Raw genomic sequence first — 14,220 nt, forward strand, 5'->3', positions numbered from 1 at the left:
TTTGTCATGGAAAGGTGTTGAATGTGGTCAGATGTTTTTTCTGTGTCTATTGAGATGAGATGATTATGTGGTTTTTGTCCTTTATTTGTGTATTTGTTTTGCTGTCTGTAGGAATCTGTTCCATCTTGTTTTACATTTGTTATTTGATCTTTTTTTTAAACTCTCATGTGGAAAAGGGGAGACACAGAGTCTTTTGTATCTATTTCTGGGTGAGGAATGGATGTTGAATCTATTCCTCAATTCTTTAAATCTCAGCATAACAGATAAAACCACTGTAGCTTCCAGGTTGAATAGATTGCCTAAGGTTTTTATTTTATTTAATCCACAGAGTTGTCATGGCCAGTTCACATTTTAATTAGAAGAAGCTGCCATCAAATTCAGCACCCAGCATAATACTGTAGCCCTGAATAGCCACCAGCAAACATTGATTTGAAACTGAACAGCCTTTGCTTCCTAAAAATCAGTGACATACCTTAAGACACGCAACGAAGGGGTTCTTCAGTGTTCACCTCCCTGTCCCCTGATTTCAGGGCATCTGCTTTTTGGTGCTGAAAACCAAGGAGCCCTACTGAGTGCTAGCTTTTACTGATTCAAAGTGTCAAGAGGAAAATGGTATTTAAATATGATAGTGTAGGCTTTGGCCTTTTAAAAGAAGAATAATAAATTTTTTTCTTCGTAATATATATAGAAAATTTGAAAATAGAGTAATGTAGAAAGAAGGAAAAGAGACTCATCCATCCTCCTACCAGAGACTGTTAATTTGTGTTGTTCATCTTCCTAGAATGTTTTTCTTGTATGTTTTCTTCATGACTTTGAGATCAAGCTGTACATACAATTTTAGGACCTGCTTTTCTCCCTTTAGTGTTATAAGATCAGCACTTTCCATATTGTAACCAGTTCTAGGTAAATATTAGTACCACCTTTAATAACTTTACATACTTGAATTTGCTTAGCCATTACCCTATGGATGGACATGCAGATGGTCTGTAACTTTTGCTTTCATTAAAAAAAGGACCAGTAACAGCTTTTTTTAGAAGCCAAGGTTGGAACATGGTTTATGTCAATGTTTGTATTTAAAAGTTAAGTAGTTCCTATACTCTCTGCAGACTAGGAATTGGGGGACCCCTAGTGACTCTGGTTGTTCATTTAAACTCTCTGTACCATACCCTGTCATCTGTGAAGTAAACCAGACAAATCCCCTCACAAAAACAGCATTACCACAGAAATTGACCATAATGAAAATATTTCTAAGCCTGGGATAATGACCCATATTAACAGTGAGCTGCTGATTTCATTAGGAGGAAATCCACTCCTGTGAATAGCTCACCACAATGCAGGCCTTTTCCCCCAGTCCTTGTCTGCCTTGTGAGCCACAGCACAAATGCTCCGTTGATTCCCACGTCCAGTAGGGGAAGTGAGAACTGTCATGTGACCTAGGAGGTATTTGGGTTTTCTTTGGAAACATAAAGAAAAAGTGAAATTTATTCGAATTAAGTAAGTCTTCTTTGCTGCTTCAAATTAAATAGATAAATCCATGAGAATTTCTTAATGTTTTGTCGTTTTATGTTCTCTTAGGAGGGGCCTGAACACTAGAAAAGCCCCTCAGTGTAGTTCTGTGTATTACCATGACATTTCTAATCTGAGAAAAATATGACACACACCCCCCCTTGCTCACCATGGTTGCTGCTAACCTGTACTCACTGACAGATGGCCGCCTATGGCATAAGTGTCCCTAGTCACCACACAGAGCCAACTCTGGGCAGTTTGGCTTAATCCTGCCCCACCTTACCACTCCAGGCAGAGCAAGTCCAGGGTATAAGGCCTGAGGGAGCCAGGGCTTAGAGCTGAGTTAATTGAAGGGGATGATGTCCAGAAATAGGTCAGGCTTCCTTGTCTTTGCTTTCATCCCTTTCCCCCTTTCCTGGAACAGCCATTCTGTCAGTTCTTTATCCCCTTAGAGTTACATACGCCCCTGCTATTCCCTGAATAATCAGAACTCTCAGCAGTTCCCCATCCAGAGCTGCCTAACCCCCCTAGGGTTCAATATTCTATAACCATCCTTCACCTTTCTCCCAGGAAAGCACAAAGTATTTATATACTTGGTTAGGAAAGCAATCTGATGAATTCATCTTATTAGTCATCATGTCAAAATGAAAATATAGCCCTTTCATCATGTTACTCCCTCTGTCATGGCCATTTCTTCTGCACGTTTAGAAAAGGTACTTTAGGATACTTGTTTCTTTCTGGCAATCTGAACAAGTAGTAGTATTACCTATATTCTTAACTTCTAAATAGTTTTACAGTCAGCACCTAGGGCCTTCAATCGTTGCTTCCGAGGAGATCCAAGGGGAGTCCCATAGCACTGATGTTCTGTGAATTTCTTTTAGGTTTGCCTGTTCCTAGATTTTAGGAGTTGGGATAATGTAAACATTGAACCCTTAGGATTAGCTAAGCTGAAAGCTATGGAATGTTCTCACCTAAGAGGAATTCATAAGTGAGTTAAAAATAATAATTCTGCCTACAGCGTTCTCAGGGAGGCATGTAAGACAAATCCAGTTCGGGTAGGGTTTTTAAAATTTGTTTTTGTTTACCAGACTTTATTTTAATTTTATTTATTTATTTATTTGAGGCAGGATTTTGCTCTATCACCCAGGCTGAAGTGCAGTGGCACGGTCTTGACTCACTGTAGCCCCAACTTCCCAGGCTCAAGCAATCCTCTTCCTACCTCAGTCACCTGAGTAGCTGGGACTGCAGGTGTGCACCACCGTGCTCAGCTAATTTTTGTATTTTTTGTAGAGATGGGATTTTGCCATGTTCCCCAAGCTAGTCTTGACCACCTGGGCTCAAGCGACCTACCTGCCTCGGCCTCCCAAAGAGCTGGGATTACAGGCATGAGTTACTGCATCTGGCCCAGACTATTTTTTAGAGCAGTTTTAGGTTCCCAGCTTTTGAGCAAAAAATACTGAAAGTTTCCATATACTTCCAGCTTTCCTACAACACACAGCCTCCCCAACCTGAGTAGTCTTTTAAAGGCATATCCACCTGTAATCTCAGCACTTTGGGAGATGGGCAGATCACTTGAGGTCAGGGGTTCGAGACCAGGCTGGCCAACATGGTGAAACCCTGTGTCTACTAAAAATACAAAAATCCACAGGGCGTAGTGGCATATGCCTGTAATCCCAGCTACCCAGGAGGCTAAAGCAGGAGAATCACTTGAACCCAGGAAGTGGAGGTTGCAGTGAGCCAAGATCACACTACTGCACTCCAGCCTGGGTGACAGAGCAAGACTCTATCTCAAAAAAAAAAAGGAAAAAGGCATATCCAGGCTGCCTCCATTTTCCCTGGCAGGCTGGAGCTGTGCCTTGAGTTCTCCCACCATACCTCATAGAAACATCATTGTTGGCATGTCTGTCTCCTTACCAGATTTCAGACTCTTGGTAACAAGGCCCCTTTCCCCAGCACCTAGCACAGTGCAGTGAGGCCACTTACTCCACTGGGACCAAAAGCATTCTTGCTTCAGTCCCTGTTCCTCTGATCCCTAAGCCACCCTGACCTAGAAGTGAACTATGTTGAACTAGAACCAGCCCAGGCTGTTCCAGGGTGGAGGGTAGCTTTCGAATGAGGTCACTGTGGCCGTCAGAAAGAAAAGCCAGAGCAAAAGTAATTCTTTCAGAAGAGTTCTATTTTGGTTGTAATCTTAAGATGAAGCTCACTTGGATGTGCCTAATGCCCATGTCTCTCTGAATAGAAGAGAGGCAACCTTGGAACACCTATTCTGTGAGTTTCTAGACCAGTTCCCAGGGAAGAGAACCACGTTTTGATACCCCTTAGAGTGCAAAGAATGGAATTTGACAAAAGCATGAAAGAGAATAATGAGGCTGGCATTACTTTTTTTCCAGGTCCTATATTTAATGCTTCTGTGCATTCGGACACACCATCAGTCATCCGGGGAGATCTGATCAAATTGTTCTGTATCATCACTGTCGAGGGAGCAGCACTGGATCCAGGTACCTCACTCATCCTCACCCCTTCACCATGTTGCTTTCTGTAAATGTTTCTCATATCATCCACACTGTGTTACACAGATGTAGGTTAGGGGTAGGATTATCTATTTATCCCCTAACTGCCTGGCTCAGTACTTTGTACTCATTAAGTGTTTAATAAATACTTGTTGAGTGGATGCATCTATCTGCTAGATGGTGTGGGAATGCATCCAGACATTTGACTCTGAGCTGTCAAGACAGTTAGTGGGTCACTTCCAGGCCTGTTTCGAGCTGATTTGAAACCCATTGGCAGAGTCTGGCTCCTCCTCTTGTATCTTTCATTCATTTATTCATTCAGATATGTATTGAGTTCCTTTGGTATACAGGTGCTGCTCTAGATACTGGGAATAGAGGAGTGAACAAAATGCCCAAAGTCTGTCCTCATGGAGCATGGCAACCTAGATGAGGACATGGGCAAGAAATAAAGTGCTCTATAATATCACAGCAATTAATGCTATGAAGACATACAGAGCAAAGGAGTAACCGGTGACCAGAGGGTGCTGTTATAGTTAGAATTCTTAGGAAATCATTATACATCTTTTCTTTGCAGAAAATATTAGCATTGCTGACAGGATGCCTAAGAGTTGTGGGATGCATCAGTCTTACTCCTTTTCTGTTTAGCCCCATTCAGTGACCAGTTGATGTCCCTCTCTCACTCTTCCACCCATAAGGCTTGAAAGAACATTAAATGCACTCAGGGATCTCTGTTACTGAGCTGGACTGTACCCACCTCTGCCTTTTCCTAAAGAACTCATGAAGAACCTAATTCCCTATGGGCTTCCCTTTTCTCCTGCATGTTTTGACCCTCAACACTCTGTATTGACCCACCCCATCACAAGTAGAGCCATGGCTGCTGGCTAAATCTGCACCTTGAAAAGGCCAAACTCTACAAAGGTCACAAGTTTCTGTGTGGAGACTGCTGGAAGTGTGGCCCTGGGGAGAAACTAAAATTAGCTTTCCATTCTGTATGAAGGGGTAAGCTTTAAGCAAAGGGTGGTAGCCTGCAGTGAATCCAGTGAGTCCCTGAGCAGGGGACTGGGTAACACTAGCATCTGGAAGCAGAGACCTGGATGCCGCCACCATCCAGGTGGACATCTGGCTTCTGCAGGACTCCCAGTTGAATGTTCAGGTCAGCACATATTTTCTGTAAAGGACCTGGGTAGGAAATATTTTGGCCCTGTGGGCCAGATGGCCTCTGTGGCAACTATTCAACACTGTCATTGTAGTGTGAAAGAAGCCATAGATAATAGTGTAAGCAAATGGACATAGCCGTGTTCAGTGAAACTTTTTTTTTTTTTTTTTTTTTGAGACAGAGTCTCGCTCTGTCGCCCAGGCTGGAGTCCAGTGGCGCAGTCTCGGCTCACTGCAAGCTCTGCCTCCCGGGTTCACGCCATTCTCCTGCCTCAGCCTCCCGAGTAGCTGGGACTACAGGCGCCCGCCACCACACTGGCTAATTTTTTGTATTTTTAGTAGAGATGGGGTTTCGCTGTGTTAGCCAGGATGGTCTCGATCTCCTGACCTCATGATCTGCCCACCTCGGCCTCCCAAAGTGCTGGGATTACAGGCGTGAGCCACCATGCCCGGCCTCAGTGAAACTTTATTTACAAAAACAGGTGGTGGGCTGGACTTGGCCTGCAGGCTGCAGTTTACTGACCCCTGGACTAGTTGATTGATACCAAAATTGGCTCTAGTAGGGAAGCTGAACATGGTTGATCTTTAGAGGTAGGAAACAGAAGGAGAGTTTGTGGGAGATGTTAGAAAAGGAAAAGAAACAATCCCATCTACATCCATGGAGTTGGTCAGCTCCATTCACAGGGGAAGAGGAATGAGAAGCCACTCCTGTACCTGAGATGGGGAAGATTGAGGACAGAAAGCAGGATTCAGAAGAGAAAATGAAGCTAAAAGTAGAAGAGACTACCAGGGAAAAGGGAGGAAAATCCTTTTCAAAAGTTGGAAAAATGTAATACCATGTTTGCCCTTAAAGCTCATTTATGATACATACAAAAATAAATCCTTTAAATGTTCTTTCTCAGTAAATTAATAGGTCACCAGTTGTGCCCTTAATGTAAAAGTCTTTTCCTCCAATGTAATTAATTGCAAAAGCTATAGGTAGCTGTTATCTTTCAGATCACAATTTTGTAGAACTTTGCACTCTTGGACTGTGTGGGTGGAAGATTCTGAATTATTAAACACAAGTTGTAATTTAGTTTTTCCTCACACATGCTGTGGGCTGTGAGGGAATGCTCTTTTGTGAAGGACATGTTGCATAAGTGATTTGTGGCCCAAGGTGCTCTGTGCCGAGCAGGGTTGGGGGACAGCGGACTGTGGCCCTTCTGAGGCAGTATCTTAGGTCAGGTTCTCCCCAAGCAAAGACAGACAAGACAAGCATGTGAGTGGTGGATTGAGGGAGTGCTCTCAGGAGAACACTGAGGGAGGCAGGGACTTGAGATAGAGCTGGAGAAGAAGGCCGAGGTCGAGGCATGAATTCGGAGCAAGTCCACCTCCCCACGGGGAGCTCTGGAGCATGAGTGTACCGCAGAGCAGGCCCACCGGAGGGAAGGGGACTGGGCTTTTCTGTCCCTTCACTAGTCAGTCATTGTCCACAGGCTGAGTGGCCAAGGAGTGAGAGTGTTTCAGAACCTCCAGGTGGTGGCTTGTGTCAGCCTAAGCCCGGGCCTCTGGAGAGGGGAAGGGTACAGGTGTGTGAGTTTTAACAGCCAGCGCCTGCAGCAGCCAGAGGCTCAGCCTGCCAGCTGGTGTGGACCGGCACCAACGGCATTTGCTGCAGCTGGTAATGCCCTTCCCCTTAGCAGGTCTGTGTGTAGGAGCATGTGTGTTGTACTGTGGAGATAATGTTCATGGTGACCAACTTTTATTGAGCACTTAGTGTGTTCCAGGTGCTGTTCTAAGCATTTTAATAAATGTAGTTAATTTAACCCTGGGTGCTGTCATTCTCATTTTGCAGCTGAGGAAACTAAGTCTCAGTGAACTTGGGGAACTCGCCCAGGTCACATGGTTCATTAGTGCTGGTGCTGGGATGCTAGCCCAGGCAGCCTGGCCCTGGAGCCTGGCTCCCATACCATAAGGCACCGTGGGGATCAGGGCTTAGAGTCTGGGCACCTGGTTTGGCTTTTTGCCTTCAGCAACCACCCAGCACCTGCAGGTTACAGCAGCACTGAGTTAAGAGTTTTCATTGAAGACAAGAGAGTGATGCGGGTGTCCATTCTGCCCTTGGCACTGTGAGAGCCTGAGACTGTTTATGGCACGCCCTCTGCCCCCAGGGAGCTGGTTTCCTTGGAGAGATACTGGGAACAACAACAAAAGAAGTTATGCTCAAGTGCCACAGTGGGTCAGTGGGAGAAAAAGAGAAGATATTACATGTTTAGAGTGAGCTAAAAAGGAATTATCATTTGGATAATTTCATAGAAATTCTTGCTTTTAGTTCTGCTTACGTTTTTAATATGTAAGCATCTGAACATAATTTATTTGCCTTATAATGTGCTTTTTGAGGCTATCAGTGTGTTTTGACTAAATGAATAAATGTTATCTCTTGTTCAGCAAAAATTGTTATTTGACATTTATATAAAATCCTTTCTCAAGTGGATTTAAGAGAAAACAGTGTTGTGGCTGTTGTCTTTTGTTGCTGGATGAAGCTCAGAGCCGACACAGCTGATAATGGTTGGTACCAGTCAAGGGAAGAGGTCAAGGGCTTATGATGTGTGCTCTGTTTTCACATTCCATGAGAATTACCACTTGTGCCAAAGTCTTCTTTCTCTTATGCCCATATTAATTTATTTGAGGCTGTTAGAACCTTAATTTTGCAGAGTACTTTACGATTCAGCATTACTCTCTGGGACTGTTAAACTGTGTTCCATTTTCTCAGCTTGACATTTTTTTTCCTCGTTTTGAACTTAAGCACTTCTGCAAGGAAAGAAAAACCATAGTGTACAATAAAACCTAAACTGTTTACAGCTCTAAATTTGGTGCAATTCATTTTATGTACATTTTGTTCCATATGACTTTAGTGTCCTTCCGGTCTTGGGTTCTTCTGCCTGAAATGTCAAAGGAGCTGGCTTTCTTTGGGAGACAGAGCCTGCAGTGTCCCCGCATACCAGTTTTCGGATCAGTGTTCTCTGTGGGAGACAGTTTTTGACCCTGACTCTTCTTTCTGTGGCCCCTGAGTCTGGGTGGCAGCAGTGCAGTGGTTAAGAAGCTGGGCTCTGGAGCTGTACTCCCTGGGTTAAGCTGTATACTCTGCTACCTGCTGGCTACATGACCTTGAGCAGGTATATAGTCTGGCAATAATGACAGAATAAAAGTATGATAGTGCCTTCCTCATAGGGCTGCTGTGAGGATTCAGTGAGACCGAAGGCATGTAGTGCTGTGCTTGCCATACGTAGTAAGGGCCGCATACATGGATGGTGGCCATACATGTGACTTCTGCCCGTTGCACTGACCCCAGGGTTTTGGCTTGGTAATCCACAGATGACATGGCCTTTGATGTGTCCTGGTTTGCGGTGCACTCCTTTGGCCTGGACAAGGCTCCTGTGCTCCTGTCTTCCCTGGATCGGAAGGGTATCGTGACCACCTCCCGGAGGGACTGGAAGAGCGACCTCAGCCTGGAGCGCGTGAGTGTGCTGGAATTCTTGCTGCAAGTGCATGGCTCTGAGGACCAGGACTTTGGCAACTACTACTGTTCCGTGACTCCATGGGTGAAGTCACCAACAGGTTCCTGGCAGAAGGAGACAGAGATCCACTCCAAGCCCGTTTTTATAACTGTGAAAATGGATGGTAAGAATGTCACCCAAATTTCTCAGTGTTTGGGAATGTCTTCTTTCTGTGCCAGGCTGTAGCTGACAGAACCCAGGTGGCCACAGTTTGAGGAATGTGCTGTAGCATGTCCTGCTTTCTTTCGAGACCTGGCCTGAGTCTACACCCAGAAGGAGCCCCAGCAGCCCTTGCTGTTTCCCCAGCTGTGCTATTATGTGCTGGTGGCACCATTGATAAATGATTTTCAAGACTTACTAGAAAAATTTTCAAGGCGTTGCCTCTTCCATACATTTATAGAAACTCGCTTTATTGTGTCCGAGGGTTGGCACGGATTCTGCCAGGCGCAGACAGAGAGCAGCCTTGAGAGAGAGGGTTCAGGTCGATAGGGGAGCTGTAGCTTAGTGATCTGCTACTCTCACTACCACTGGTTTTGCTTCTTAAAGGAGAGAGACTCACGGCTGGGCGCAGTGGCTCATGCCTGTCACCCTAGTACTCTGGGAGGCTGAGGCGGGTGGATCATGAGGTCAGGAGTTTGAGACCAGCCTGGCCCACATAGTGAAACCCCGTCTCTACTAAAAATACAAAAAAAAAAAAATTAGCCTTGGTGTGGTGGTGGGCGCCTGTAATCCCAGCTACTCAGGAGGCTGAAGCAGGAGAATTGCTTGAACCCAGGAAGCGGAAGTTGCAGTGAGCTGAGATCGCACCATTGCACTCCAGGCCAGGCGACAGTGCAATACTCCACGTCAAGAAAAAAAAAAAAAAAAAAAAGAGGGACTCCTCCCGGAGTCACTGGCACAGAGTGGGTACTTCACAGAGCCCCAAGATGGGAGGATGAGCTCCCAGCCTCACTGGACCATGACGAACACCAGGGTCGACCTAACTAGACAGTCAGAGCTTTGTTCCCTGAGCATCCCAGAATGGGGACAGTTGTTCCTTGGTTTACAACAAACATGTCTCCTTTGTGGAAAATTTCAGAAAGTACATGTTAGTTGAAATAACTCCATAAAGAGAATTAAAGTCCAGGGGCGTCCGAGGATGAGTAGAAAGCTTTTGAGTAGAAACCTAGTGATTGGTCAGATGGAAATTAGAGCTCTTGCTCTTCCACAGACTACTTAGCCTTTCTGATCCATTTTCTCCGTAAAATGAGCTAATAGTCTTACGGGGCTATTTTGAAAATTAAACCTTAGCACACATAAGGCACCTAGTCCAGTGGCAGCGTCCACCCAAGGAGCATGGGTACTTATGGGAAGGGAAGGTGGCATTTCAAGTGTGGAATCTAAATGATGTTTGTGCATTTCTGACACTTAAGTCATCTGTACCATATTTTGTATCTTAGGAATTCCTTGCTTGAAGTAACTCCGTATAAAAACCCAGATTTAACAAACAAGGGAGTAATTATTCACTTTGCTAGATAATTTACTGTAGTGTTACTTAAAATAGCTCCCTTAGTACACTTCAGTTATTTGATGCATAGGATTGATTTATGCAGTTTTTTAAAGGATGCATCTGCTGCTGAATGTGCGATGCCCTTATACTGACTTTTAAAAATCAATCTTTTGCCAAAACCCTAAAAAGCAAGTTGACATTCAAAGGCATCGAGTGAAATCTTCTTTATGGTTTTTATTCTCCCCACAGAGCTGGGTGGGAAGACATTTGCTCATTTTTGTGACAGATAAGGCTGAGCTTCTCCTGTCTCCAGTCGTGTGCTAGGTGCTAGATGCAGGAGGAATGAGGCCTTATCTCTCGGGGAGATCCTGCTCCAGTGGGGAAGGGAGGTGAGGGTGCCCCCAAAGCAGCCTCCCTCGCAGCACTGACCAGCTTCCCCTTTGATCTCTCCCTCCCAGTGCTGAACGCCTTCAAGTATCCCTTGCTGATCGGCGTCGGTCTGTCCACGGTCATCGGACTCCTGTCCTGTCTCATCGGGTACTGCAGCTCCCACTGGTGTTGTAAGAAGGAGGTTCAGGAGACACGGCGCGAGCGCCGCAGGCTCATGTCGATGGAGATGGACTAGGCTGGCCTGGGAGGGGAGTGACAGAGGGACGTTCTAGGAGCAATTGAGGCAAGAAGAGGACAGTGATATTTTAAAACAAAGTGTGTGACACTAAAAACCAGTCCTCTCTAATCTCAGGTGGGACTTGGCGCTCTCTCTTTTCTGCATGTCAAGTTCTGAGCGCGGACATGTTTACCAGCACACGGCTCTTCTTCCCACGGCACTTTCTGATGTAACAATCGAGTGTGTGTTTTCCCAACTGCAGCTTTTTAATGGTTAACCTTCATCTAATTATTTTTCTCCCACTGGTTTATAGATCCTCTGACTTGTGTGTGTTTATAGCTTTTGTTTCACGGGGTTGTGGTGAGGAAGGGGTGATGGCATGCAGAGTTCTTTATCTTCAGTGAGAATGTGCCTGCCCGCCTGAGAGCCAGCTTCCGCGTTGGAGGCGTGTGCTCAGAGAGCTGCTGAGCGCCACCCTCTACCGGGCTGACAGACAACACAGACCTGTGCTGAAGGCTAATTTGTGGCTTTTACGACCCTACCCCACCCCCTATTTTCAGGGGTTTAGACTACATTTGAAATCCAAACTTGGAGTATATAACTTCTTATCGAGCCCAAATGCTTTTTTTTTTTTTTTTTTTTTTTTTTTTTTGCTTCTCTGTCCCTTTTCCATTTATTTTGTATTTGTTTTCTGTGAGAGCGCTGAAATGGCGGCCCTGGAATCTAGAATTTGGCTCTCCACTGAGCACCTTATCTTGCCACCTTAGCCTTAAGAATGAATATGAAGAAAAATACACAGCCACCTCTGTCCAGGGCAGCAAGAAGGGCTGCAAGGAAGGAGGGGTTGGGGATAAGGAAAGGAACAGACACCTGCTCCAGTAGTTGTGAGGCCACTGTGCCTCAGGGGACCCCAGGAAGAGCAGAAGAGGGATCCTGCGAAGTTATTTTTTATGCAGCTGGAGCCGGGAGGGTCAGAGTGGTGCCAGGTGCAAATTAGACTAAAGAAGCCACCACTATTCCTCTGCCTTGCCCATTGTGGGAGGCAAAGGCATTGGTCACCCAGAGACTTGCAGGGGGACCCACAGATACGCCATGCCCTTCACACGCTGCTTGGGCTCCTTAACCTGAAGGCACATTGCTAATTGTGAGACTGACTGACTTCAAGGAATCAGAAATTACCTAGAAGCACCATGTAATTTCTATGACCTTTTCAGTCCTTCAGGTCTTTTGAAGGTCCACTGCAGGGGGTTAGTGAGAAAGGGTATACTTTGTGGTATGTTTGCTTTCCTAATAGGGACATGAAGGAAACCTAGCAATTTGCTGTCATGTGAATGGCCTGTAGAGCAGAGTCGAGAGCGGTCTGCTTTGCCCGACTGCTCCCATCAGGAATAGGAGAGTAGACAGAAAGAGATCTTCTACATCCCGGGCTTCTGCTGCTGCTTTAAAAGCTCTCCCCTCGGAGCCTCCTGCTCCCTGAAGCGTCTCGCCCCCTGTACAGCACTGGCCTTTCGGAAGCATCCCAGTGGAGTTTTCTGAGGCTTGCTGGTGACTCATGCCCTAATTGCAATCCTCTGCTTTTATCCTGGCTCTGAAGGATCTAACACTGCTCTCTCTTCCAAAGGGGAAAAAAAGATTCATTTGTTTTGAGCAATAAACTAATACAAAATGATAGCCATTCATGTGCAGCTCTTTGTCACCATGGGCCGGGAGTTGTGCTCCTCCTGGCTCACCTTTGCCCCCTGCTCCCCAACAGCCGGTTCTGCACTTATCACCGAGTCGCCCCGGAGGCAGATTCCCATTGAGTTTTCCCCCCCAAGGGGACCGTGCACGGGATAGAAACATTAGATTCTGCATTGACAGTAGCCTTTCCTTGGCCCGAGCTTGTGGTGGGAAGACGGGCAACAGGTATACCCCACCAGGGCCTGAGTGACTAGAGGAAGAGGACGAGGCCTTGTTGGCACTAGATTTGGGTATTTTCTGCATGTTATATCCTAACTGCTATTTCAGAAGAGGCAGCTTGTAGGTGATTGTACAGGTGAGAATTAAAGAGAGAACAAATATATAAACAGGTGCTGTATTAGTTACAGCTAGTGCCCTTTCAGCCCTTGCATCTATTAAAAGGAGATTCAGGATTTTATTGGCACAGGCCCTTCTTAGTAGGAAGAAAGGGTGCTTAGCTTTGGACATGACCGGGTGTGTGTAAAACCATGGACTGAGTCACAGCAGACACTCGATGGTGGTAAATGTGACAGGTGCTTACACACTGTACCTTTTCCTTTCATACTGATGCTGCAGTTCAGGGCTGGAGTTGTTAAGGCATTGACCTCCACCCACCTGCCCCATGTCCATTGGGCTACCCAAGCTGCATGTCACCTGGGGGCTGGGAGGAAGGGGCAAGAAATCCCAGGGCATTGTATCAAGGACCTAGTTCCTTCTAGGGATATACATTTGCCAGGAATGTGTATTTTTAATGTGGTGAGATGCACTCTTTTGTTGTACCAAATAGGGCTCCCCCCCAACCCCTGCGACAAGTGCTCTTCTAGAAGAGGTTCCTACCAGCAGCACTGGTGTGAATGAAAGAGGGACCCAGCCACGTCTCACGGGTGGAATTGCACTTCTTAACAAAAAGGAACTTTATAAAAGTTTGGGTTTTTTTTTTCCTAATCATAAAAATAGCCCCAGAAAGAGCCTAAGCTATATTCAGATAGAAGCCTCGAAATTCCTGTACATTGTTTACTTTATGATGTTTACATACACCTTTCACTTTGAAAAAAAAGAAAATGCAAATCAACTTTTAACAACTTTTCAGATTTTCATGGGACAGTAGAACTCTGACTCACCAACTGGGCTAAATTTTAATTTAAAAATGTATGTATTTGAGTGTCTTTCCCCACCTCACCCCCACCATCTGAGGGGCTCCCTGAGATCTTGGTAGAGGAGGCCCCTCCTGCCCAGACCTTCGTCTGTTTCCCCGGTGGCCCTTGCTTCTTGCTTTGCAGACTGCCTGCAGCCATGATTTTGTCACTGACATCTGTGAGCCAAAGACTGAGCCTTTTTGGCAGGAATAATAAGCAATACTACACAACTTGCTACTTTCAGAAAACTTTTTTTTAGCTTCACCGATGACAACAGAGGAAGAAGGGAACTGGGATTTGGGTAAGTTCTCCTCCACTGTTTGACCAAATTCTCAGTGATAAATACGTGTGCAGATCCCTAGAAGAAAAAACGTTGACTTTCTTTTTAAGTGTGGCACATAAGGATCTGCAGAATTTTCCGTAGACGAAGAAAGGATCTTGTGTATTTTTGTCCATATCCAATGTTATATGAACTAATTGTATTGTTTTATACTGTGACCACAAATATTATGCAATGCACCATTTGTTTTTTATTTCATTAAAGGAAGTTTAATTTAAA

At 45.3% G+C, this 14,220-nt stretch overlaps 1 protein-coding gene across 1 annotated transcript in view; it reads left to right on the forward strand.

The window, feature by feature from the left end:
- The window catches only part of PTGFRN (prostaglandin F2 receptor inhibitor), a 67,100-nt gene extending 52,880 nt beyond the window's left edge, over positions 1 to 14,220 (forward strand). Inside the window, exons 7-9 of the mRNA XM_017869587.1 lie at positions 3,900 to 4,007; positions 8,529 to 8,834; positions 10,658 to 14,220. Coding sequence (XP_017725076.1) covers positions 3,900 to 4,007; positions 8,529 to 8,834; positions 10,658 to 10,824 — 581 coding nt within the window. The 3' untranslated portion in view covers positions 10,825 to 14,220. The remainder of the gene's footprint in view (positions 1 to 3,899; positions 4,008 to 8,528; positions 8,835 to 10,657) is intronic.

Source organism: Rhinopithecus bieti, unplaced genomic scaffold, assembly GCF_001698545.2.
Source record: "Rhinopithecus bieti isolate Rb0 unplaced genomic scaffold, ASM169854v2 scaffold_3040, whole genome shotgun sequence".
NCBI classification, from domain to species: Eukaryota; Metazoa; Chordata; class Mammalia; order Primates; family Cercopithecidae; genus Rhinopithecus; species Rhinopithecus bieti.